This window comes from Bos mutus, chromosome 3 (genome assembly GCF_027580195.1).
Source record: "Bos mutus isolate GX-2022 chromosome 3, NWIPB_WYAK_1.1, whole genome shotgun sequence".
In the NCBI taxonomy this organism is placed as follows: domain Eukaryota; kingdom Metazoa; phylum Chordata; class Mammalia; order Artiodactyla; family Bovidae; genus Bos; species Bos mutus.
In genome coordinates this window covers 117,420,206-117,446,079 of record NC_091619.1, presented here as the reverse complement: position 1 = coordinate 117,446,079, position 25,874 = coordinate 117,420,206, and the positions used below count along the sequence as shown (strand labels likewise).

The following is a 25,874-nucleotide window of genomic DNA, read 5'->3' as shown; positions in this document are numbered from 1 at the left end:
TGGTCGCTGACCAGGCCTGACTTTGAAATCTGTTGAAAAGAGACCTTTCTCTTTGGGGCCAAAGTAAACAGGCTGTCATGTTAAATCACGCTCTCTTCCTCTGGCGGCCCCACTCGGGGTGCCGGGGGTGGGCCCAGCCCCTCTCCTCGCTTGCTGCGCCCCTGCCAGCCTTGGCACCCTGCCCAGGAGTGCATGAGGTCGCGGGCCCCTCGGCCCCTCCCCACCCCGTGCCCTCCTGCCCTCCCCCCTGCAGGCGTCCCTGGGCCTGTCAGAGCCCTTCGTCAACACCTCCCCGATCTGCCTGCTGAGCCCGCTCACCCGCCCGCTCGCCTGCCTGGGGCCGTTCCTGGCCGGGCCCCCCCAGGACACCTCACCCGGCTCCTGGAGCCTGCAGCTGGCCTCAGGGCCTTGGCAGGGTAGCACATGGCTGCCCCCAAGCACACCTCTAACCCCGACCCTGGAGCTGCGTCCAGGGTGGGCAGTGCCCCTCGCCCAGGGTCTCTCCACTGCTGGTTGGACGTGGCCCCTGGCTGGGGTCCCTGGTGCCCGCAGGAGCCCCCGTGCTGCCCCTCACCTCTCTCCCTGTGCTGCTCTGCTGGGCCACCAGCGCCCGGAGCGTCTCGCGCAGGGCCCTGGCCTCCGTCTGGTGGGCAGAGATGGCATCCTCAAACTGGGCCTGCAGGGCCTTCAGCTCTGAGGCCACGGTGCTGATGGTGGCCTGGGGGGTGCAGCAAGCGGTGTGGGGTCAAGGGGCCGCCCCACGTAGGGGCAGCAGGCGGTCTGCTTTGGCCCCCGCACACCGTCCTGGGCCAGCTGGACGGCTCACTCAGGCGCCACGAGGCAGGGTTGCCACTCTGGCTGACCCGGTGCTGGGTCCTGAGGGGTCACAGTGGTGAAGGGCGTGGGGGCGTGGCAGGGGGCAGAGGCCCCATGTGGATCCCACGGAAGAGCTGACTGCTCCCGAACTTCCAAGCAGGACGTGGCATGGGGGACGCCCAGCATCTACCCAGCTCTAAGTGCGTAAGAACTCGTGACATGCCTGGGAAGGGTTGGGAGCTCTGCCTGCAGCCCTTGGGCAGGGTCATCCTGGTTCAGACCCTGCGGCCAGGCCCCTAGCTCGGACACCCTTTGGGAAGGGCCCAGCTTGGCCTGACTCTGCTTTCCTGTGGTCCCAGCCCAGGGTGCTCCCTCTGCTGACCAAGGGGCGCCCGGAGCAAGAGCGCCCTGCTCCTTGAAGCCCCTCCTGTTGTGCACGGGACGCCACCTGCTCTCCCTGAACTCAGGCCCAGCCCAGCCTCCCCCGTCCGGGGCCCTGCTGCTGCCACCACTGGGGCTCGGGGGGTGACCCCCAGGACCCCTGGATCCACAGGCTGGTGCTCGAGGGCTCTGGCGGGGGGCGCTCCATCAGGCGTGCCCCCGCTTTCTGGGAAGGAGCCCCGCCGGTGCCGCCTGTACCCCCGGCTGCCCCTCTGCACTGAGAAGTGCACCTTGCCCGTCAGGTCTGGCTGTGCCCCTAGGGTGGCCCCAGGGAGGCTGCAGCAAGTGCTCTGTGTTGCCCGGTGGGGAGGGGTGGCCCCTGTGGTGGTGCGCCACACGGCATGGCCGCAGCCCCTCCACCCGCGGGGGCCTGCTCGCAGGTCACCAACAACTGGTGTTCCCTGGTTGCCTCTTCTTCCCATCCTCCCCCTCCAGTGGATTTTAATTTCCAGGCCGAGGTGACGAAAGAACCTTTTATGAGCTCCTAGAAGAGTTGGGCTGGCAGGCGCCTCCACCCCAGTCAGCTCGAGGGAAGGCTCCCAGGGGACCCTGCCAGCCGGGGCTTCAGCTCCTGGGTCTTGGGGGTCTTTCCTGGTCCCCTGACCACAGGGTGGGCCGAAGGAGCAGCTGGGCAGAGGTCGGGGAAGCGAGCCCCCAACCCCAGGGAACTTCTACAGCCCTCCAGGCTGTGCCCATGGAAGGGCCATCTGGCCTCGGGCATGGGACCGATCAGGGCGGGGGCTCCCGGGAGAGATGCTCTTGGGCAAGACTTTCCCGGGTGCCAGGAGCTGCTCTGCTCAGTGATCCGGGGATCCAGGTCCCGTGTCAGGCAGCAGGGGGTGAAGAAACACCCTGGCAGCCAACTCCTGATTGCAACACTCCTCCTCCCAGCCCAGTGCCCCTCTCCCCTCCACCCAGCGGGCCCCTGCACCCCTCCCAGCCCAGTGCCCCTCCCAGCCCAGGGCCCCTCCCCCACCCAGTAACCCCCTGCCCAGGGCCCCTCCCCTGCCCAGGGCCCTCCCCCTGCCCAGGGCCCCTACTCCACCCAATGCCCCTCCCCCGCCCAGTGCAGTACCCTCCCCACCCAGTGCCCCTCCCCCCGCTGTCTGGTAGGTTGGCGCAAACTGCACGGCCTCCCCGGGTCCTGTCTTCTGGGCGGCCAGCCCTCGGTCAGGAGGCACGTCCACTCGGCCTCTTGTGGGCAGGCCCCGAGCACGGCCCTGCTCGTGGGGTTAGCTCTGGGCTTGACCCTGCAGCCCACGGGCCGTCCACTCACTCGTTTCTGGATTCACTGAGTCGTTCACCAACAGAGGAGCATCTAACCCTGCGCCCCTGGGGCTGGGGACACATGGGGCACCAGTGGGGAAGGCATGTGGCCAGGCCGGGAGCACAGAGGCAGGAGGCAGAGGGGACAGGGTGCGGCCCGGCTGCACCAAGGGAGTGCCCTGAGGGGAGCGGGGAGCCGGGCCTGGCCTCGCCTGTGATCAGCCCTGACCCCTGCAGGGGTTCTGTCCCCCAGCCCCAACCCTGCCCTGAGCCATCACCCCTGCCCCTCCTATCTGCTCCCCAGCAGCCCCCCGGGGTCCTGCCTGACCGCACCAGCTGCCCGAGCCCTCCCCCTGTCCTGCCACCCTGCTCTGCCCCTCCTCCAGAGCAGCCCTGGTCTCTGCGGCACCCCACTCCATAAATGGGCCCACGGGCTGGGGGCATAGGGCCCAGGGGCCTACCCTACTCCCCGGAGTCTTGGTTGCTGTTGCCTGCCCCGCCCCCAGACGTGGACTCCTGAGGAGGACTTGGGGCCCCAGGTGGCCAGCCGGCTGCCCGCAGTGGCCTCCATGCCCTGTGGGCCTCTGTCCACTGGCCCAGGCGGGCAGCTGCCTGCTGGGGTCTCCCGGCCCCTTGGATGCCCCCTCCCGCCCTGCTCGGAATTCTCTGCAGGGTCTTTTCCGGGCAGTCTCTGCCTCAGGCCCAATGCGGCCTCCCCAGCTGCGCTTGTCCTCTGGGAGGGGACTCTCCAGAGAGTCAGCCGAGGCCTCTGAGCCTCTGGCAGCCGCGCCTCAGCATGCCAGGGGGGCTAGCAGCACAGACCCGGGCTCTGTCCCCCTCTTGCTGGTGTCAGGCCCTCCCCTCTGCGGCTTCTGCAAGGGCGTGGGGCCTGCCCACCCTCCCCTCCCTGGTCCACCCCACGCTCCCCACCCCATCCCGTTCCATCACCTTTTCGTCCCATGGAGACACTGTCCCCCCGGCAGGGAGCCTGGGTCATCTGGGGGAAACTGAGGTTCAGGTGGCTGGGGTGGGGTGGAGGGGAGACCCCCCGGGAGCAGGCAGGGAGCGGGTGCCTCTGGGGTCCGCTGTGCCTGCTGGGCCGTGTGGGCGGCCAGGCCAGGCGTCCGGCTCTGGCCCGGAGGGGCTCACCTCGGCTTGTTCTTGCTGGCCCTGGGCCTCCTGCCGTACCAGCTGCAGCTCCCCCCGCAGCCGGCTCAGCTCCGCGTCTCGTAGAAGCAGGGCCTGAGTGACAGGGGTGGGGCGCTCCTGAGCAGGCTGGGGGCTCTGATGGAGGGCTCAGTGGGGTGCTGGGAGTCACGGCCCCGACACCAGGACAGCGGGCTCTAGGAGCAGGGAGCCCCTCGGAGGCAGCTGAGTCCTGGGGGGGCGGGTCCCACCTGCGCCCCCCTCGTCTCCGCCCAGGATGCCCCCCCTCCACCGGCACCTGCCCAGTACCTGCTCTTCCCCAGCGTAGGTCAGGGGTCTTCATGGACCACCTCCTCCCTGGAGCTCCCCACCCACCCCAGGCACAGAGCAAGAACCACGGACAGGTCTTAACCTCCCCAGACGCTCTGCGTCGCTGAGAGTGAGGGGTGGGCAAGGGCCCCCCGGGGGTGCCACATCGCACCCATTGGCCCTAAGGTGGAAGGGCCCTGCTCTGTTGCCAGGCTGGGAGGGGACTCAGAGTGACTCGCAGTCAGTCACAGACATGCCTCCCCCCACGCCAGACCCATCGGGACCCCTGAGAGTCCTGTCACAGTGCGACAACCCACATGTGCGTGTTTACTTATCTGTTCAGTCACTCAATTGTGCGTGCTTCAGGACGGCACAGGAGGGCAGCCTGGAGGCGTGTGTGTATGAGCCTGGGTGGGATGCCCTGCTTCCAGGGTCTCCAATGATTATTTCTAGCATTACTGATATCAGTCGCAGAACTCCCACCAAAGGGAGGCCAGCAGAAGGAAGGGGGGTGTCCCTGTGCCCCCCAGGGTGTCATCAGCCGTGGAAAAGGCCCATCTAGGGGGAGGGGGTCTGGGAGAAAGGATACATGTGTGTGTATGACTGAGTCCCTGTGCTACTCACTGGGAACTGCAGCACTGTTAATCGGCTGCATCCCAATACAGAGTGCTTTCGTGTTAAAAAAAAAGACCACGTGTGAGCTCAGTGTGGAAGGACCCATCTGGTTGGCGATCCCAAGAAGAGAAAGGCCTGGGGTGCTGCCTGTGCCGCAGAGGTGGGCACAGCGGTGTTGGTGCCCACCTGCCGGTCTGCGCGCAGCCGGGGGAGCGTGGAAACCCTGAGCGTCCCCAGTGAGGGGCTTCCGTTCTGGACCCGCCCTGAGACCGCACCTGAGCTTGTGATCCGGGAGCCGCAGAGAGGCCCCCACTCAGCCTAGGGAGGAGGCTGATTACACCCATGCAAGCCAACCCCAACAGAACCCTGAACTTGCGGGTTTAAACATCCTGATTTGCCAGCAGGTGACCTGCCCTGACTGTGAAGAGACGACCCTTCCCTGGGTCTCTCCACCAGACTTGTCCTGACCTGCGTCCTTTACAGCAAAACTGTAGCTGCGAGTCGTGCTTCCTGGAGTCCCGCGGGCCACTCGCGGGCAGCAGAAGCTGAGGGCCTTACCCAGAATCTCACACCGTCCCTGGACGTCGGTAGGGTGCCTCCAGGTCCTCCTTTGCCCCCCACCCTTGCAATGCTGCCACCCTGCAAACGCTTGCTTCCTCCATCCCAGGATGCAGGAGAGTGGAACAGCAGAGGACACGGGCTTTGGTGCCCAGCAGGTGCACGGAGCCACTCCGGGCAGGTTATTCACCGTCTGCGAATCTGTTTCCCACCAGCCAAGGGGGCCCCGAAACAGGGCGCCCCTTCCAGTGTTCTGAGGATGAAACCAGCGAAGCAGAAGTCTGACAACGAACCTTGGTTATTCCTGCACTGTGACTCTTCCCTCACGATTTGTAGTTTGCACTAACATCTGAGAGTCCCATGCGATAACCCACATGGAGGTATTCACTTGTCTACTCCGCCCACTCAGCAGTGCGTGCTTTAGGATGGCATGGAACACTGAAACAGCCTGGTCTCGGCGGGTAGCTGTCACATGCCAGTGTCTGCTTAGAGGCTGGTTGGCTGGTTGGCTGATGGATGAACACACTGACGGATGACTGGCTGGCTCATCAGACAGACTGAAGGATAACCAGATGCACGGATGGACAGTGGATATGGGTGGGCAGCTGAGTGTGTGGACAGAGGAAAGGGCCTGTAAGTGGCTGACAGATGAGTGGTTGAGCAAGTGAGTGCATGGGTGGCTGAATGAGCGGATGGATAGTCCTGACGGTCATGTGTGTGCATAGCTGGATGGGTATTTAAGCAAATTGATGGATAGATGTATGGTCAAGTGTGTGGATGGACAATTGGGTATGTTAATAGATGGCCAGATTTGTGGGTGGACGGCTGGGTGTGTGAATAAAGGATGAACATTCAAGTGGATAGAAAGATGACGGACAACTGAATGGAAACACAGTGCGTGCATAAGTGTGTAAATGTTATTGTTGTTCAGTCACTAAGCTGTGTCCAACTCCTTGCGACCCCATGAACTGTAGCCCACCAGGCTTCCCTGTCATTCACTATCTCCTGGAGTTTGCTCAACTCATGTCCATCGAGTCAGTAATGCCATCTAACCAGCTCATCCTCTGTCATCCCCTTCTCCTCCTGCCTTCAACCTTTCCCAGCATCAGGGTCTTTTCCAATGAGTTGGCTCTTTGCATCAGGTGGCCAAAGTACTGGAACTTCACCTTCAGCATCAGTCCTTCCAATGAATATTCAGGGTTGATTTCTTTTAGGATGGACTGGTTGGATCTCCTTGCAGTCCAAGGGATTCTCAAGAGTCTTCTCCAGAACCACAGTTCAAAAGCATCAGTTCTTTTGAACTGGTCTCAGCCTTCCTTATGGCCCAACTCTCACATCCGAGCTTGACTACTGGAAAAAACCATAGCTTTGACTAGATGGACTTTTGTCGCCAAAGTGATGTCTCTGCTTTTTAATATGTGTCTAGGTTGGTCATAACTTTCCTTCCAAGAAGTAAGCGTCTTTTAATTTCATGGCTGCAGTCACCATCTGCAGTGATTTTGGAGCCCAAGAAAATAAACTCTGACACTGTTTTCAGTTTTTCTCCATCTATTTGCCATGAAGTGATGGGACCGGATGCTATGATCTTCATTTTTTGAATATTGAGTTTTAAGCCAGCTTCTTCATGCTCCTCTTTCACCTGTATCAAGAGGCTCTTGAAATATCAGTAACCTCAGAGCAATCTTGGTTCCAGCTTGTGCTTCCTCCAGCCCAGCGTTTCTCATGATGTACTCTGCATAGAAGTTAAATAAGCAGGGTGACAATATACAGCCTTGATGTTCTTTTTTTCCTATTTGGAACCAGTCTGTTGTTCCATGTCCAGTTTGAACTCTTGCTTCTTGACTTGCATACAGATCTCTCAGGAGGCAGGTCAGGTGGGCTGGTGTTCCCATCTTTTGAAGAATTTTCCACAGTGGTTGTGATCCACAGTCAAAGGCTTTAGCATAGTCCATGGAGCAGAAGTAGATGTTTTTCTGGAATTACCTTGCTTTTTTCTAAGATCTGGCGAATGTTGGAAGTTTGATCTCTGGTTCATCTGCCTTTTCTAAATCCAGCTTGTACACCTGCAAGCTCTTGGTTCACATATTATTAGAGCCTGGCTTGAGGGATTTTGAGCGTTACCTTGTGAGAATGTGAAATGAGTGCAATTGTGAGGTAGTTTGAACATTCTTTGGCAGTGTCATTCTTTGGGATTGGAATGAAAACTGACCCTTTATAATATGTATATATGTGTGTGTGTGTATATACAGATATATGTGTGTATATTTGTAAGTGGGCAGGTGGACTAATGGATAGACAGGTGGGTGGATACATAGATGGATGGCTGGACAGGCAGATGGATGGACAGATGGGTGGGGGGGTGGAGAGATGGATGGAGGGACTGAGTGGAGGGTGAATGTGCACCAGGAGTGCGGTAGGAGATCAAAGCTGCAACTACAGCGACTCTTCACGGCGACTCCCACAGCCCGCTGACTGGGCCGGAGCAGGCTTGGGGGTGGATGGGGCCCGCCTCACGGCCCCCGTCACGCCTCTCACGCCAACCCCCGCAGCCCGCTGACTGGGCCGGAGCAGGCGCGGGGGTGGATGGGCCCCGCCTCACGGCCTGTCACCTGCTGCTTCTCGTGCTGCAGCTGAAGGAGACTCTCGTCTCGCTCACGCCTTAGGCTCTGAATTTCCTCCTTCAGCGCCGCCCTCCTGGTTGCGTTCTTTGCCGAGAGCTCCTTCTCCTGTTTCAGCCGGCGTGCTGCTGCTTCCTTTTCCTCCATCAGAGACAGACTCAGGGTCTCCTGGGCCGAAGGAGAGGGACAGGTGTGAAGACGCACGGGTCAGAGCTCGCGCGAGCAGCAGGCCTCTGCGCTCCTGAGTGAGAGCAGGTTCGTGGGCACCGGGGCGGGACAGCTGCCGGGGGACCGTCCCGGCCAGCCGGCTGCAGGGCCTGTCTCCCGCAGTGACAGGAGCTGTGGAGGGCTCTGGGCCTCAGCATCCACCACGCCACGGCCCAGTCACAGCTCAGAAGCCGTTCTTGAGCTCAGGGAGTGCCAAGCACCCTGACAGCAGTGTGTGTGAGGACGTGCCACACAGGGTCTGCCCGCCTGGGACCAGCGGACGGCTCGGAGGGCACGGAGCTCCCTGCAAATACGGGCCTCAGACCGCGGCAGGTCAGCCTACACCCGGGGGCACCTCTTCTGTGAGGGACACAACATCCAGGCGCACTGTGAGCGGTCCTCCGGCCCGCCTGCCACCGCTGGTCTCCTGCCCACCGCCCCTGCGGACACAGCAGACCCCTGGGCAGTGACCGGGCAGACCTTCTCCCTCTGGAGCCAGGCGAGGTCCTCGCGGTGGGCCAGCGCCCAGCTCTCCAGGGCCAGCTGCGCGTCCCGCTCCTGCTGCGCCGCCTGCCGCCGGAGCCTCGTCTCCTGGGCCTCCTGGACGCTCTGCAGCTGCTCCAGTTCCACTGCCGAGTGACAGGTATGTCCAGACCTGTGGGGAGGCCCAGGCCCCAACACCCAGCCGCCCGTGGGCCCCTGGATCTGGGGAGGCTGCAAGCTGGTGGGACAGAGCCCCCCGACCACTCAGCAGGCGCATGTCTTGATGGCAGCCCCCACAGGGGCACGGGGTTGGGCAGGGGCTGCCACGTGGACCTGTGACAGCCCATCCTGAGCCTTGGGCCGGCAGCAGGCCTGGCAGGTGCCCGCCAGTCGCAGACGGGAGTGGCAGGAGCTCTTGGGTGACCTCAGACGTGAGCTCCCTGCTGTGTTCGGGCCCCATTGGGGCGCAGTGACTGGGGGCTGCCCACCAGGGGACAAGCTCAGGGAAGCGGGCAGAGGGGGCCCGTCGGAGCAGCACCTTGCAGGGCCTGCCGGGCCAGCCGTGCACCCCGGGCCTCTCCCTCCAGCTGCTCCTGCCGCGCCTGCAGCTGCGACGCCAGCTGTTGGGCCTCAAAGAGGCTGCTCTCCAGGGCGTCCCTCTCGGCCCTGCAGAGAGTCATCACAGCACAGGCGAGTCACCCACACCGGCAGAGGACCCTGCTGGACGAGGGGCAGCACGGAGCCTATTTGCTAGGAGGGTGTCCTCCAAGGCCGGGCTGTCCATCTGAAGGCAAGCAGAGGATGGCTCATTCATTTTAAATCTCTAAGAACAGATTGGCGCCCACACAGAAAATAGGTGGATTAAAAAGCTAAATACAAAACCAAAACAGGTAACAGCTAAGCAACTCTGAACTGTAAAAAGCGTAGAAAAAAGTACAGAAGGATATTTTATAGTCTTAAGCGAGACACAAAAGTCAGAAGACAAAAATAAGGAGGCCAACAGTTCTGAGTACATTTAAAGAGAGGGGGGCAGAGTTTTGTGCAGAAAAGATTCCACAGATCAAGTCAAAAGATGGGGGGACAGACTCGGAGACAATATTTGCACTAAATATACTGTAGTTAATGTCCATCGAGTACAAAGAGCTCCTACCGATCAATGACAGAAAGTGGCTTATCCTATCCTACAGGAAAATGAGAATAATGGCTGTTATTCACAAAGAAAACAGGAATGGTGAATAAACACATGAAACTCACTAGTCCTCAAGGGGGTTCAGATTTCACCTGTGCCGTTTCATCCATCATGCATCACATCAGCAAAGCTGAAAACAGTGATCATATCTCTTATTGGCAGGGGTTCGAGGGCCACTTTGGCAGACGGGGACTAAAGCATACACTGTGTGTGTCTTTCTTTGGACCAGCAATTCCAGTTCTAGGGTCAGCGCTTTAGAAATATACGTGAACCGATGACGCAGTCCAGGACACTGCCTGTAGCCTCACACAGGGCCTGAATCAGACTCAGCGTCAACGCAAGAACATTTCAGAAACCCGGTGCATCTCGTCCGCTGCTAACGATGGTGAGGAAACTCTCTGCCCGCCCTGAGAAGCAGCCTCCAGCGCAGAACACGCGCAGCACCATCCCTGGGGTGAAGCTGCCTCTGAGTCTGGGCACAGACAGGGCCAGTCAGAAAATGCCTGGGATGAGCTCGGCGACTCAGCAGCTCCCGCTTCTGGGGAGGGTGATGGCAGGACCCGCCTCTCCGACAGCGAGTCCATCAGTCGCCAGCCAGACAGCGCGCCTGCGTTCATGTTGATGGTTATGTGCTGTGTCCTGCCCTGATGCACGGTGAAAAAAACCCACTGGCCAAACAACAAGGACACTCCACAAACACTCAGCACAGACGGCGTGTGAAGACACAGCCCACGCCCAGCCCCAAACAGGCCGGCGGGCCAGGGAGCGCTGTGGGCGCAGAGGGCCTTGCCTAGCCTGCCCATCTGGCCCCCGAAGCCTCCCTCGGGCCCTGCACACGGCTGCTCTAGCATCGGGGTGGGGCGTGTCAGCACCTCCCAGGGCGCCCTGGTGTCTGCAGAGCCCAGGAGCCTCGCTTCTCTGATACCCGCCCCCCAGGTCCCCGCCATCTAAGCTCCCACACGTTCTCCACCCCCCACGTCCATGTGCCTGTGTACTCTGCCTGGAGGGCTCTTCCCAGTTTTCTGTCTGCCTCACACCCACTTTCTCCCAGGCGCCCGCCTGGTCCCCTCTGGGGTCGTGGCCTGTGTGGGTCAGACACTGAATGGTAACCCAGAGGGAGAGACTCTGAGAACGAGTCCAGTCTCTCCCTCATCCCGCCTCCTGGAAGGCAGCTGGCACCACCAGCAAGGGCGTGGGGGTGCGGGTGAGGACCCAGGCCATCTCGCTGAAGCCTGAGAACTGAGAGGGTTCCCTGGTGCTGCAGCCTTGTCAGGGCCTGGGACTGGGGGCCAGACGACCTCAAAACCCAGGGTCCTCACTCATTAGGAGAAGCAAGTCATGTCAAGCACCTTGTCAGCAGAGGCTCAGACTGGTCACTGGGAAACGCTGTATAATGGGCATGTGACTCTGTCTGGGGTCTGCAGGACCACCGTGTACAGAGACCCTGGGCCCAGTGGTCACGGGTGAGTCACGGGAGGATCCTCTGACCAGGGCCTGTGAGCTGGGCAGCAAATGATGGCAGGAGGAAAGAGGCCCCCGACCCCTGCCCTGAGTGCCAGTGGGGCCTGGGAGGGGCCAGGGGCAGAGCCTGGGACCCTCTGCTGCCGCCGACCCACAGAGACCTCGTCAGGCTTCCTGCTGCAGTCTGTGCCCACAGTTGCATTGGGAGGGGAGTCTTCCCTCTTTCCTTCCCTCTTTCTTCCATGACGAAGTTCAAGGACCGCGGGCTCTAAGTTTCCTCATAGCCTCTAGTTCTGGAATTCTGGGAGGAACTCTTTCTACAAAAATACTTGGATGTTCCTTAGACGGGCGCAAGGTGCAGAAAGCCATGACCTGTGGATGTCGTCAGAGGTCACGGGCCAGCTCAGTTCACCAGGCAAGTCTGCAGGGCACCCCTTCTTGCCTACGAGTGTCTGTCTCAGCTCTCCTGGCAGTGGCCCCAACGGTTTCAGGGTTTACCATGCCCCCCCAGCCTCATGGCTCCCTGGAGCTGCTGCCACCCAGGCTCCAGGAATAAGCACAGGGCCACAGGCTGCCCGTCTGAGCCCTGTGGCTCCCAGGATCCACTCAAGGACATCAATGGCTCTGTGTCTGCTGGCCATCTTGCCCGCTTTCACCTTGAGCCTGCCCAAGAATGACAGGGGAGAGGCGGGCAGTTGAGGGTACCATGGGAGTGCATGGATCCAGCCTTGCCTGAAGCCGTGTATACCCGGTACTGCTCAGGTCCGTGAGCAAGACTTTCCCCACCTTTCTGCTGGTCTGAGATGGGTTTCTGCTGCCTGCCACCTGGCCAGCGCAGCCCCGTCTCTCAGGAAGGCTGTCCTAGGCACATGTGCCTCTTCCAGGGGCTCCTTGGGCCCTCAGGCACTGCGTTCGCCCCTCACTTATAGCCTCTCTCCCATATACACACACTTGCTCTGCCCCTGCAGTCACTGGGTGACTGCCCATCCCCACTACGTGGGCTCCTGGAGGTCAAGGCCACACGAACACTTGCTCGTAGGTCCCCAGGTACCTGAGATCGGCTGCCTCCTCGGCCATGAGCTGACCTTGCTTCTCCAGGGCCTCCTGCTTGGCCAGCAGCTGGACTCGCTCTTCAGACAAAGCCTCCTTCTCCTGCAGGGCCCTCTGGAGAGCGGCCATCTGGGCCTCCTGGTCCTGCAGGCTTTGGGCCAGCTGCTTCTCCAGGGCCTGTTTCTTGCATGTGACCTAGAGGAGGAGGAGGGGAAAGTCCAGCAGAGAGAGTGGGAGGGTTACGAGGGGCCTCTCGAGGGAGAAGGACTTCGGAAAAGGTGGTTTCCTTCAGAATAGCAACAGAGGAAAGTGTGGAGGAGGAGCGTGGCCAGGAGACGTAGAGGACCCCCCGTGCACATGTGTCTTCACAGCAGAGGGGCCTCCAGCCCTGAAACCACGATGGAGAAATTACTGGGTTGAGCATCGCCAGGTGGGACCCAGCTGTCAATCTAAACAGCAACCTTTGCTGGGCCACAAGTTTCCGGGGCTGGGAGACATTGCACAGAAATGTGAAGAAGGTCACAGAAGACCAGGTTGTTGCACACTAACACCTCCAGCAGGAGCATCACAAAAGTCTGGACAAAATCTGTCACAGGAGTCCGAATAGGGCCTCAGAGAGCTGCCCAGGGGCTGAGACTGAAGGAGCCAAAATCCCAGAGGAGAGGGAGGTAGAGGAGGCCACCACTCAGCATCTCTTCTCTCCTTAGAGCATGTGCGGATTTAAGTCTGGGCTGAAGAGCTGAGAAGCCAGGGAGAGCTTCCAGCAGTCCTGTGTCTTTAGGAGTATAAGAACTCGGGCTTACAGACCTCAGAGCAGAGGGTCCTGATAAGCATCCAAGTTTCCAGCTGTAATCACAGGAGGGCTTCGTCCTCGTAGTGCTGGTGAAGCAGAATAGACACTCCCCCAAACCCGGCTCCCCTGGAGGCTCAGATGGTAAAGCATCTGCCTGCAATGCAGGACCCGGGCTCCATCCCTAGGCTGGGAAAGTCCCCTGGAGAAGGGAATGACTGCCCACTCCAGGATCCTTGCCTGGAGAACTCCATGGACAGAGGAGCCTGGTGGGCTGCAATCCACGGGGTTGCAAAGAGTCAGACAAGACCGAGCCGCTGACACTTTTGCTCTTCTAGCTTTCCAGGACATGAAGATCAGGTTTGAATCATCTCAGGCATGGATTACAGTGATCTGCCTCCACTGCCTGCCAGAACCAAAAGGCAGTCTTCCCTAGAAGAACAGCATCATCGAGATCCTGAAATTATCCCTACAGTTTTTTATATTTAATACGTGGCTTTTGTTCAACACAACCAGGTATGTCAGGGGTATAATCACTTGGCAAAAAGCTGCATGTAAGATAAAACAGACACATGCACCTCCCTGCCCGTCTGGCTTCCAGATACTGAAGTTATCAAACACGGACTTTGACACAGCTGTGATTAGCACGTTCAAGAAGATGGGTGGCAAAGTGTGGACTTTCACCACAGAACCGGATGCTTAACAGAATGAGAACCACGACATGATCATCTTAACAGAGTCAGGGAACACATTTAATGGGATTCAAAACCCATCCATCGTTAAAAAAAATCTCAGCATGCCAGGAATGAAAGAGCACTTCCTCAATCTGATAAGAGGCATCTATGAAAGACCTGAGGACTGCATCATACTTAACGGTGACATTCTTTCTCCAGTCGGGTATGCCATTAACAGAAAGATGGCCATGCCCACCACTTTTTTTCAACTTTTTTCTGTAGGTCTTTAGCCAGTGAATTAAGGGAAGAGATGAAAGTCACTGAGACCAGAAAGGAAATAAAACCGCTGTTATTCACATATAGTGTGATGATGTGCATGTAAAATCCCAGTGCTTATCAGTCTGTCTGTCAGGGTTGCATGATCAAAAGTTGATATATGAGATTATATTTCTATATACTAGTAATGGACATAGAAAAATGAAATGCGAACAGCAAGGCATAATATCAAATCCAGGAATTAGTTTAATCAAAGATGTGTAAGACCTCTACACTGAAAACTACAAAACACAGCTGAGAGGAATTAAGTAAAGAAAAAACGGAGAGATGTACCATGTTCATGGATAGACAGCTGGGTAGAGTTAAGATGTCCACTCTTCTCAAACTGATCTATAAATTCAACAAAATCCCAGGCAAAGTTCTACCAGGGTTTTTTGGGTGTAGAAATTGACAAACATGATTCTGAAATGTAAATAACCAAACAATCTTGAGAAGAAGGATTAGATGGGAATGCTCAACATTACTTCATTACAAGATATTAGAAAGCTACAGTAATGCAGGTTACTGTAGCAGGTTTGGTGAAAGGATGAACAAATCGGTCAGTCTGCACAGATGAACAATATGATCAGGACACATACACACACACATATGATCAGTTTATTTTTAACAAGTTGCCAAGATCATCCAAGAAGAAAGGAAAGTCTTTTAAAAATTGGAGCTGAAACAACGGGATATTAATGCAAACATTCATGGACCTCAGTTCCTGTTTCACACCACACACCCACAGTTTTCACACCGTCATGTACATCAGAATCACGAGGATGGATGATTAAAATCCAGAGTTTTGGCCCCATCCACAGAGTTTCAGATTCAGTAGGTTTTGGGAGGGCAGCTGAGAATCTGCATGTTAAGCAGGTTCTCAAGTGATGACTGACGCTGCTGGTCTGAGGAGCACGCTGTGAGAGGCTCTGCTGTACAGAAAAACCAGCTTTAAGTGGATCACAGACCTAAGAACTGGAGGGAAACACATCGGATACTGTCTTGTCCTTGGGCTGGGCCAACATTTCTCAGACAACACCTAGAAAATACTAACCATAAATTTTTTAAAAATTTGCTAAACTGAATATTGGCAACGTTAAACTTTCCTGTCCATCAAAAATGTTGGCAACAAAATGTGTACACAGATCACACAAACGTGAGAACATCTGTCTGACAAAGTGCTTGTACCCAAGATACGTGAACTAGAAACCCGTAATCAAAATGGGAAAGCCCAATAAAAGTAGACGATAGCCCTGAACAGACACTTGACAAGATAAGGGATACAGATGTTTAATAAGCACATGAAAATGTGCTCAATGCCTTTTATCATCAGAAAATGGCCAACAAAACCACAAAGGCAAGTAACTCCACACACTGAGAGTGGCAAGGCGGGTGATGCCAAACGCTGACCAGGCTGAGCAGCAGCCGGAAGCCGCCCACAGTGCTGGCAAGTGGAATGATTCAACCACTTGGGAAAACTGCTTGGCAGATTCTTTAATGTTCGAGAACATCTACCCCGTGACTCCACAGTTCACTCTCAGGTATTTACTCAAGAGAAATGAGAATATCCGTATAGATTTGTACATGCGTGCTTGTAGCAGTCTCGGCTACCTCCAAATCGGAAACCTAAAAATCCAGCAGTGGGGAAATGGGTAAAAGATTTAATTTATCCACACGACGGAATATTACTATGCTGTCAAGAGCAGGAGCCTTTGCCACACCTAACAACAGAGATGACTCAAAGACGTCATGTTGAGGGTGAGAAACTGGGCCCCAAAGTGTGTGCACCCCACGACTCCATGTGCAGCAGTGTCTGAAGCTGGTGAAGCCAGTCCACGGTGGCGAGGTCAGGGCAGGGGACGCCTGGGCGGCCATGCCACCGGGGCGCTTGCTGGTCTGCTGCAGACACTCTGCATCCTGACCACGGTGGTGGCCACACCAGGGCTCACCGCTGAGCTGTGCACTGGCTTTACTCAAGGTAGAGATGCGTCAACCAAAACAGGGAAAGGACAGGACAGAGCCTGAGAAATAGGAAGAGGCTAGCCTGAGTCCCGAAGGTGACCGGCCATGAAGTCTGAATGCCACGGGGGCCCAGGACTCTGCAGGGACGGGTTTCCACGTGCACCACCAAGGCTGGAGTCAGGAGAGAGCAAATGGGCCGCAGCGTCTTGTGCTACGGAGTCTGACCACCCCCATGGAAGATCCACGTCGGCAGATTTGGGAACGGATGCACGGATGCAGCTGTGAGCGTGTGACTGGCAGCTCTGTTGTGTGGCCGTGGCCCAGGAAGGAGACAGACAAGACGACGGAGGGGCAGGGGAGCCTTTCCCTAGAGTGTGTGAGCGTCACTGGGCCCGAGGCCTTCGACCCTCTGAGCAGGGGGGACCCAGCCCCTGGGTGCTGGGCCCAGGCCTGATGTAGACGTCCTTTCTGTGTGCCGCATCCCCATCCCCTACCTCCCACACCGGGAAGCCGGCTTCGAGTCAGCCAAGTTGGGCAGCCTGAGGTTAGAAAGCCGACATCCGAGGGCCAGCGCGGCTTCTAAATCCATGTGTGCCCGTCCACCCCAGAGGCGGGGCGGCCCTGCTGGATGGGGCTGGGGACTGGGAACCCCATGACCCCCTCACCTGGCCCACCTGCTCCTGCAACTGGGCCCGTTCTCGCCGGAGTCGGGTTGCCTGACCCTCCAGCCGCTCCAGCCGCTCCTCCAGCTGCCCGCAGGCCCGCTGCAGTCCCCTCCTCTCGGCCCGCAGGAGCTCCACCTGCCGCTCGGCCTGCGCCAGCTGCTCCCGGGTGCCCGCCTGCCCCTGCGCCAGCGTCTGCTGCTGCGCCCGCAGCTCGTCCCGCTCCTGCTCCAGCTGCCGGGTCGGGGGTATGGGGGATGGTCTGTGTGCAGACCCAAGCCCCACGTGCCCTCGCCCCCAAGTCCAGGAGTGGATACGGTGGGGAGGAGGATGGACGAAAGGGGAGCCCTGAGCTCGGGGGGCCGGGACTGGCTGGGGCTCACGGCTGCTCTGGGGAAGCGGGACCCGGGGGAGGTCCGTGCCCCTGGGCTCTCGTCTCACCTGCAGGACGAGGTGGTTCAGGGAGCCTTTGTCCTGAGCCAGCGCCTCTGTCACAGCAGCCATCTTGGCCAGGGAATCCCTCTGCTCCACCCCCTCTGCCTTGAGCCGGCTCACGAGCAGTTCCAGGTCAGCTTTGCTGGACTCGGCCTAGGGCAGGGAGGGCACAGGTCACCCAGCAGGGAAGCTGGGATGGGTTCTAGATCTGGGGGAGCTGCGGTGGGGTGGGGAGTGAGCTGCGCATCATGGAGGCATGCAAGCTGGAGCTCCGGGGGGCCTGGAAGTGGTCCTGCAGTGGTGAGGCCCCGGGGGTGGATGGCGGCCCCTGGGTCCAAGGCTGCAGCCAGGGGAGGCAAGCGGGCAGCCCAGGGAGGGTCCCCCAAGAGCAGCTTGGCCAGCACTCAGGGGACGGGCCAGGGCACACTGGTCGGGGACCAAGGAGGCCACCCTCAGGCTGGGGCCGGGGAGGACAGGGTAAAGTGGGGTGGCGTGGGGACACCACTGAGGCTGGGGCCGGGGGGTGGCCTGTGAGCCCAGGCTGATGAGGAGGGGGCGGGGCAGGGCGGCTGGGGGCGCACCCGGGCCAGGGCACCGTGCAGACCCTCCCTCTCGCTCTCCAGGATGTCCCTCTGCAGCCGTGCTGAGTCCAACGCCTCCTGGGCCGACACCAGCTCCGTCTTGAGCCCCGAGACTGTGCCCTCCAGCTGCTCCAGGCGCCCTTGACTGAGACCCAGAAACAGAGGGCAGAGGGCATGAGGCCACCTCAGGACGAGAGCCGGGCCACCTCGTGGGGCCTGCAGTCAGGGTGACCGCCTGAGGCTGCCCCCAAGGCCCAGGGCCCTGGAGGAGCACGGGTCCCCTGCAGGCCTGGAGTAGCTGCCCGGACCTGGGTGACAGCTTGGGCCAGGAGAGGGCACCCATGCTGGGGCCCACCCCAGCGGGGCCCAGGGATTGGGGTGGGTTTGCCCGAGGTAGGGGGTCTGGCACTGGCTGGACTTGGGGTGGGGTGTGAAGGCGGTGGGTGGTGGTCAGCGTGAGAGGGTCTGCGGTCTCACTAGCACCCCCTGATGAGGCTGGTCCCGGGGGTGGGGGGATGCGGGGCCTGGGGGCCGAGACGCCTGCTGGAGGCCCACCTGCTCTCCAACGCCCTCCGGCCGCGCTCGCCCTGCCGCTCCAGCGCCTCCTTCTGCTCCGTGCACTGCCGGAGGCTCCTCTGCAGCTCTGCGTTCCTGGCCTCCAAGCTCTGTTTCTCAGCGTGGGACGTGGCTGCCTCCCCCCTCAGCTCCTCAACCGTCTCCTCGAGAGCCGTCTTCTCTCTAGAAGGAGGCGAGGCCAAGGCTTGGGGTCCTGGGCACATTCGCACCTCTGCCCAGCGCCTAGGGGGCGAACAGGGCAAGGGGGCCACAGAGGCCGCTCTGGGCCAGGCTCAGGGACACATGCGGACCACCCCCAGCTGGTTTGTCCAGGCAGGGTGGCTCCTGGGTGTGGGCCTTGTGAGAGCCTGTAAACCCGGAGGGCCGACCCTGGGGTGTCCCTAAACTCGGGCCTCTGCCCCCGTGCGCTAAGCCCAACCAGTCTGGCGAGACCCCGTGGGAAGGAGGGAACCCCAGCCTGCCAGGGGCCCCCACATCTCCAGGTGCTGCTCACCCGCCCTGACAGCCGACCCTGGAGACCCGCACCCTCGTCAGAGCTGAACTCACTGCTGACCCCCACCCAACCCCGAGGTCCCCTCTGCAGGTCACCCGCCAGCCAGGACTGGATCTCAGCTGTTGCCTACCCGGCCGGGCCCCAAAGCACCAAGTCCTGAGGCCCCAAACGCCTCCTGACTCAGCCTCTCATCCCCTTGTTGAGGGACTGCTGGGTCTGTCTCTCCCAGACCTCAGGACGCTGCGGTCTAGCTGCTCGTGGGAAGGCGGTGTCCCAGCGAACAGGCCCCCATGGCCCCGCCCCAGTGACCGCTGCTCCTCAGCAGGCTGAGGTGGCCCTGCCTGCCCTCCCCACACCATGCCTCCGCCCATCGCTCCTACCGGAAGGCCCTCCCGAGACCTCGCAGACTCCCCCATTCCTGCCAGGCCTAACCTGCCTGCTCCCGTCTCTGCCATGGTCTGTGCATGAGCAGGACTGGGTCTAATCTTCCCTTGGACCCCCTGTCCCAGCACTGAGTGCACTGTTGGGCCCTCCAGAGAAGGGGTAGCCCCGAGGGACCTGCAGGCCCGACCCCCGGGTGAGCGAGGGGAAGCACGGGAGGCTGTCCATCCGTCCCCTCATGGCTGCCTCCTGCAGGAAGCCTTCCTGGGCTGCCAGCACGTTCCCACCCCATACTCCGGCTCAGGCAGCATGTGGGTCTGGGAAGCCCAGGGCTACCGTTGCCAGGGGTTCTCTTCCCGGCCCTCACCACCACCCGCTCCAGGAGAGTCAGACGTGCACAGAAGCATCCAGACAGCCTCCTGGCCAAGTGCACCAGGAGACGCCAGACCCACGGGACACACCAGGAGGGCCGGCAGGGAACTGGGGGTCCATGGACCACCTGCCAGGGATGGCCCAGACCCCTGGAGGACTCTCGGCAATGGGAATGGAGCGGCAGGGCAGAACACAGCCTGGTCCCAGGAAGGGCGTCTGGGAGGCGGGCCGAGGGGCAGGGCTCGTGCTTTGGGAAAGTGAGTCCTGGACGCAGCCCAGATGGGCCCAGAGCAGGAAGAGGGGTGCTCAGTGCAGGCAGGGCTTTGGGGTGAAGAGGGGAGGGAGGCAGCCTCCATCTGGATGTTTTCACTTCTGCTCCTGGAGGGCCTCATGGAAGAGGTGGCCCTGCCTTCCCGCCTCACCTCCCCAGGAGCTTGTTCTCCCAGAGGGCCTCGTGGAGGAGGTGGCCCTGCCCCCCGCCAGCCTCACCTCCCCAGGAACTTCTCCTAGAGGGCCTCATGGAGGTTGTGGGCCTGCCCGTCGGCCTCACCTCCCCAGGGGCTTGCACCTGCCTGCTCGCCTCCCCTCCCCAGGAGCTTCTCCCAGAGGGCCTTGTGGAGGGGGTGGCCCTGCCCACCAGCCTCACCTCCCCAGGAGCTCGCTGGTCATGCGGCTCCACTGTGCCTCCCGGCTCTGTGCCTCCAGCTTGCCCCGGAGATCCTGGCGCTCCTCCTGCAGGAGGCTTCTTGAGGCCTGCAGCTCCCGCTGGCTTTCAGACAGCTGTTTCTGGAGCCCCGTGGCCCTCGCCTCGGACGACTCCAGCTGCTGGCGCAGCTCCTGCCCAGGAGTAGGGATGTGGTGAATCCCTGCGGCCTGGCCAGGCCTCTGAACACAGAAGCCAGCCGGGGCCCCTACTCCCAGAGAAAGGACGCAGTTCCGACCAGAGACGCACTGCAGGGCCAGCCTCCTGGGGGTCAGCCTCCTGGGGGTCAGCCTCCTGGGGGGGGGGTCAGCCTCCTGGGGGGGGTCAGCCTCCTGGGGGGGTCAGCCTCCTGGGGGTCAGCCTCCTGGGGGTCAGCCTCCTGGAAGTCAGCCTCCTGGGGTCAGCCTCCTGGGGGTCAGCCTCCTGGGGGTCAGCCTCCTGGGGGCAGCCTCCTGGAGGGCAGCCTCCTGGGGGCAGCCTCCTGCGGGCCACGGGCAGGCCCATAGCGGCCCTTCTCAGCCTGGCAGGCTTTTGCCTACCTGCTCCCGCTGCCGCCACCTCTGAATGGCCTGCCGCACAGCCCACAGTGCTGAGTCCGGGTCCGCCGGGGACTCAGCCCTCAGGGAGTTCCCAGCATGCAGGGGGCTCCCCCGTTGGCCCTGCGCCCCCTCGCCTTCAGCACCACTGCTCCTTGCCAGCTCCTCGCTCCCCGCATCTGCCTGGGCCACCTTCAGGGAGCAGAGAGGATGGAGCTAAGGGCTGAGGGCATACGGGTCCTGCCAGACCATCTCCCAGGCCAGCCTGAACCGCAGGGGCCCTGTGGCCCGTCGGCTGCCCGCGTGGGAAGGACCCAGCTGGGCCTGCACCTGTGTGATGCTGTCCAAGAGAAGCCGCAGGGTCTCCACCTCCGCCCTCGAGTCCTCTGGGGCCGTCGGGCCTCCGCCGCCATGCTGGGACTCCTGGAGGGATGGGGGGTGGGGGAGGCTGCTCAGCGAGGCCCAGGTCCCCACACACCAGCCACCCTCTCCCAGCCACGCACCAGTCTCTGCACGTCCATTCTCAGGGAAGAGATGGCTCTCTCCTTGCTCGCGTTTTGCTCGGTGAGTTTCTCCACCAGCAGTGTCTGTTCTGCGAGTCTGGGGACAGCGGGGTGGGGCAGGGCTGTCCACGCGGAGATCAGAGCCCAGGGCACTGGGGGCCTGGGAGTCCGGCTCTGTCTGCCTCCTCCGTAGTGCCGTTGGCCGCCTCTGATCCCCACTGCGATCAGACGCCGCTCTCCCGCTCTAGAAACTTCAGCGGCTCCCATTGTCTCGGGGGTCAGTGTAGACCCTGAGTTCAGCATCGAGCTCCCACCATGACCCGGACTCAGCTCGCCAGCCCGGTGGTGAGGCTTCCTCTGCCCACCTGCCCTGGTTGTGCCCTGCCCCTCCCTGCCCCGTGGTGAGGCTTCCTCTGCCCACCTGCCCTGGTTGTGCCCTGCCCCTCCCTGCCCCGTGGTGAGGCTTCCTCTGCCCACCTGCCCTGGTTGTGCCCTGCCCCTCCCTGTGACTGCAGCACCTCTGATGGTTTATTGTCTTTCCTTCCAGCTTCTTCTCTGGGGCCACCCTTGGGCCTCCCTAGACGCAGAGCCCTAGGCGCCCACACACCTGGCCTGGAGCGCCGCCTTCTCCGCGGCCCAGCAGCCCTGCAGCTGCAGCATCTCCCGCACCTTGTCCCGCAGCTGCTGCTCCAAGGCAGCGGCCTCACTGCCGGCCGTCAGCCGCAGGTTGGAGCTGAGGTTCAGGCAGGCCGTGTGCAGGCGCCGGGCCATCCTGGCCACATCCGCCCGCAGGTCAGCGAGGCCCCTGCGAGACCAGGGCGCACCCGGCTGAGCCTCAGGAGTGTCTGTGGGCTCAGCCTGGGGGCTCCACGCTGGCTGGGACAGGCGGGGTCTGGTCTCAGGACAGCGGTCTGCCCACCTCAGCAGAGGACCCACAGGTGGCCTCACAGCCGGGCGGGGCTGGGCCGGGGCTGGGCCAGGACGCACAGGACGGGCTGTCTGCCTGGAGCGGGACTTGGACTGTCTGAGCCTCAAGGGCCCACGACAGACAGGTCCTGGCAGTCACCAAGGGTGAGGTGCCTGGCCAGGACCAAGCTCCATGCAAGTCCGCCCGCCCCTGCTGACGGTGGCTCCGTAAGTGGCCTACCCGCTCATGGCACCTGGCCCCCTGCCTGACCTGCCCTGTACACTCGGCCACCTCCCCCAGGGTGCCCTCTGTCCCCCTTGGGCCAGCGGGTGGGCACGCACTTCTCGGTGGCTGCACGCAGCTCGGCCAGGCGTCCCCGGAGCGCGGTGACCTGCCTCTGCAGGAGGGTGTCCTGGGGCTGCCCTGAGCGGGCGCGCCCGGCCTGCAGGCGAGAGGCAGAGGCCAGGCTGAGGGGTGGGGGGCCCGTGACCCCATTCACCCCCACACCACTCCTCCGGCACCGGGGGTGGGGAGCAGACCTCGTCATCAGCCTCTGTGGCCCCTTCTCCTCCCCAACAATCAGACTGCCCCCTACCTGGGACAGGGCTTGGCTCCCCTCCCAGAGGCTGTAGGGGTGAGCACCCCCAGCTGCAGAGCCAGGACCCCCTCGGCCTGGTCCCCCTGAGGGTGAAGGCAGCACTCAGCTGGGGTGTGGGCGGTGGGGGTGTGGGGGCAGGGGGTCAGGTGTGGGCGAGAGTTGAGGCGGCAGGATACAGCCCCGTGTGGTCAGCGAGGCCAGCCTTGCAGGGAACTGCACTGAAGCCCAGACTCAGAGTCCCGGCCTCCATGCCGCCTCCCCAGCCCCACGACCAGGGCCGGGTCCTGAACGCTGAGCTCAGAGGCCGGGCTCTGCAGGCTCCCACAGCCCCTCCACCTGGTGGAGCCCCAGTGCTTTTCCATGTTGCTTCAGACAAAGCCAAAGGCCCTCTGGCTCCAGACTCGCACCCCACCCGCCCCTTCACGAGGCCTTTGCTGAGCCCCCTCCCCGACCCCCACTGAGGCCCCCCATGAGCCCAAATGCCCCCTGCGGTGCACCGTCTCCTGGAGCGGCCCCCGCCCACTGTGGTCATCGAGAGCTTGGGTGACACGGAGGGGTGGACACTGGCCCCGCCTGCCCGACACTGATGGAAATACAGGACACGCCAGACTCCACAGCTTCTGGAAGCGAGGCTGGCGGCCGCTGTGGTAAGGGACACGTAGGCCAGGGACGGGGAAAGCTCCTGACTCAAGAGCGACTTGCCAAACGCAACTTGAACTTGTTTCTTTGACCACAGGGGCTCCGAGGACATAGGGGAAAGCCTGGGTCCTCTCAAGGGGGAGTCTACTCACCTATAAGAGTGACCCCCCCAAGTTGCATTCCAAGCAAGGTGTGCTAGAGACAGGCAGACCCGCACACACACACATACACACACACACCTGCCTGCAGGGGCTGTAAGCAGGTACAGTGGACAGGGAACCAGTGTGCACACACACACAGATACACACACACACACACACCTGCCTGCAGGGGCTGTAAGGAGATGAACCAGCACACACATGCCCACATGTGCACACACACACACACACAGACACACACCTGCCTGCAGGCACTGCAAGGAGCTGCAGTGGGTGGTGAACCAGCACACACATGCACGCAGCCTGTAGGAGGGGCAGTGTCCCCCCCAATTCACATGTTGAAACCTAATCACCCACGTGATCGTATCTGGAGGTAGGGCTTTTCAGCTCCACCCCTATGAAGGGTGTTAGTGCCCTTAGAAAAGGGGCCCCACGAGCTCTCCCTCCCTTCTGCCGTTTGAGTGGACAGCCAGAAGGTGTCATCGGTGATTCAGACAACCCTGCTCATCCTCACCAGCCACTGAAAGGGCTGGCACCTTGATCTTGGGCTTCCAGCCTCTACAGCTGTGGGAAATGTTTGTTTATAAGCCCGGGGCTGGGGTACTTCTGCTCCAGCAGCCTGGAGGGACCAAGACAGGAAGGAAAAATCTTGGAGATTTGGATTTGGAAGCATGAGTTAGCCTCCGTGCAGTTTTCAGCCTAATTCACAAAACCTGGGTGGTTTTGAAACAATAAATTTAAGCTGGACATTTACTTCCATGTGGCCCCAAAGATGATCAGAGTCCCTAGAATCTGCCTGAAGCAAATGAAAATCTTTTTTGGAACATACCATTTTCATTCCAGGTTTCAAAGAATTTTCAGAGTTCCAAGGATACTACACGGCTCTTAACTGAAGAAATCAGAAAACCACCAAAGACACAAAGGAGCCCAGCACCATGATCAAGAACCAGCAGAAACAATAAACTCAGACCTTGAAGGAGTTCAGATATTGGAACATCAGAAACAGACTACAAAACAACTGCTCTCTAGCATGCACTCCACTCCAGTGTTCTTGCCTGGAGAGTCCCAGGGACAGTGGAGTCTGGTGGGCTGCCATCTATGGGGTCGCACAGAGTCGGACACGACTGACGTGACTTAGCAGCAGCAGCAACAAACAGAGCAGGGGCTGGAAAACGTGAGACTAAGATATGCAGAGAACAGAATAAAAGCAGGAGCTTTAAAGATGAAAAATACAGTATTAGAAGTTACACCAAATAGGCAGGTTTAACAGAGATTGGATACCAGGAGAGGAAACTGATGAGCAGCAGGGTGGGCTTGAACAAATTACCTACGACATAGACCAGGGCGATAAGTAGAGGAGGCTAAGAGCGTAGGAAGGAGCCCAGGAAGCGTGAGGTGCATGGGGCAGAGGGGAGGGGAGGGGACGGGTGAGGAGGGGTGGAGAAAGGAGGGGTGGGGGGAGAAGGGAAGGAGGGGAGGAGGGAGGGAGGGAGAGGAGGAGGAAGGGAGGGAGAGGAGGGAAGGAGCAGAGGAGGGAGTAGGGGAGGGGTGCGGGAGGGGGGACTCCGGCAACTGTGGAAGACAGAACAGCGGCTTCCCCAGACAAAGGGAGAAGGAACCCTGATGAGCAGAAGCAGAATAAACAGAAGTCTGCTGTCGGAGGTCACAGGAAGTCACAGCAGAGAACCCCCAGCGGCCAGAGTGATGCCCGCCAGAGGAGTCAGGGGTCAGTGGGTGTTGGCGGGCTGGAAGCCAGGAGACGGAGCCAGGACCTCGTTAAGGTGCTGAGAGAAGCCACTGCCAGCAAGTGGGAGAGGCGTTCAAGGCCGAGGGGGAGTAGAGAGCCTTGATCGGTGGCGCCAGACTGGACCCAAGTCTGCCTCCGGGGCGCCTGTCCCGCCATCCAGCTGAGGCTGGGGGTGAGGTGTCCGCCCTGTCTCACCGGCTCCATGGCAGTCCAGCGCCCTGTGAGGACTGATCTGATCGGAAAGGCCATGCCTTCTCCCCACACCCTCCTGTCCCGGGACAGCTGTCTTGCAGGAAGAGCCATGTCCACAGAGCGGGGGCAGCCCCTGCTCCACCGGGTCCATGTGGGAAGAGCTGGGATGGCTCCTCTGCAGTGGGCTTGTCCGAGGGACCCCCGTGCAGGGTCAGCCTGGACCCGGGGACCACCTCGGCCTCTGCCCCATGGCCAGGGAGAAATCCGGCCCTGGAGGCCGCTGGCAGGCGCTGGGGGGCATCCAGGGCAGATCAGGGAAGGTGCGGCCAGGCACAGGCACGGCTGACAGTCTCAAGTCCTGCCCTACTTCACACTGCGAGTCCTGCAGCTGGCGACCAGCCCGCATGGTCCACACGGCATTGCCGCTGCAGTGAGGCTGAGGCCACAGCCCCGTGCCCTGACCCCAACCAGGGCTGAGGGTTTCGTAAGAG

The 25,874-nt window shown here is 60.7% G+C and overlaps 1 protein-coding gene across 2 annotated transcripts in view; it reads right to left on the bottom strand.

Moving 5' to 3' along the window:
- The window catches only part of CROCC2 (ciliary rootlet coiled-coil, rootletin family member 2), a 73,682-nt gene that overhangs the window by 28,292 nt on the left and 19,516 nt on the right, over window positions 1–25,874 (bottom strand). For both annotated transcript variants that reach the window (XM_070368642.1, XM_070368643.1), the window contains exons 6-21: window positions 22,391–22,491; window positions 21,750–21,947; window positions 21,143–21,239; window positions 20,970–21,062; window positions 20,643–20,831; window positions 20,047–20,237; window positions 18,134–18,316; window positions 17,579–17,723; window positions 17,004–17,150; window positions 16,566–16,796; window positions 12,161–12,354; window positions 8,998–9,125; window positions 8,457–8,605; window positions 7,761–7,937; window positions 3,673–3,765; window positions 575–718 (exon numbers count right to left, since the gene is read on the bottom strand). In XM_070368642.1, coding sequence (XP_070224743.1) covers window positions 575–718; window positions 3,673–3,765; window positions 7,761–7,937; window positions 8,457–8,605; window positions 8,998–9,125; window positions 12,161–12,354; window positions 16,566–16,796; window positions 17,004–17,150; window positions 17,579–17,723; window positions 18,134–18,316; window positions 20,047–20,237; window positions 20,643–20,831; window positions 20,970–21,062; window positions 21,143–21,239; window positions 21,750–21,947; window positions 22,391–22,491 — 2,460 coding nt within the window. The remainder of the gene's footprint in view (window positions 1–574; window positions 719–3,672; window positions 3,766–7,760; window positions 7,938–8,456; window positions 8,606–8,997; window positions 9,126–12,160; window positions 12,355–16,565; window positions 16,797–17,003; window positions 17,151–17,578; window positions 17,724–18,133; window positions 18,317–20,046; window positions 20,238–20,642; window positions 20,832–20,969; window positions 21,063–21,142; window positions 21,240–21,749; window positions 21,948–22,390; window positions 22,492–25,874) is intronic.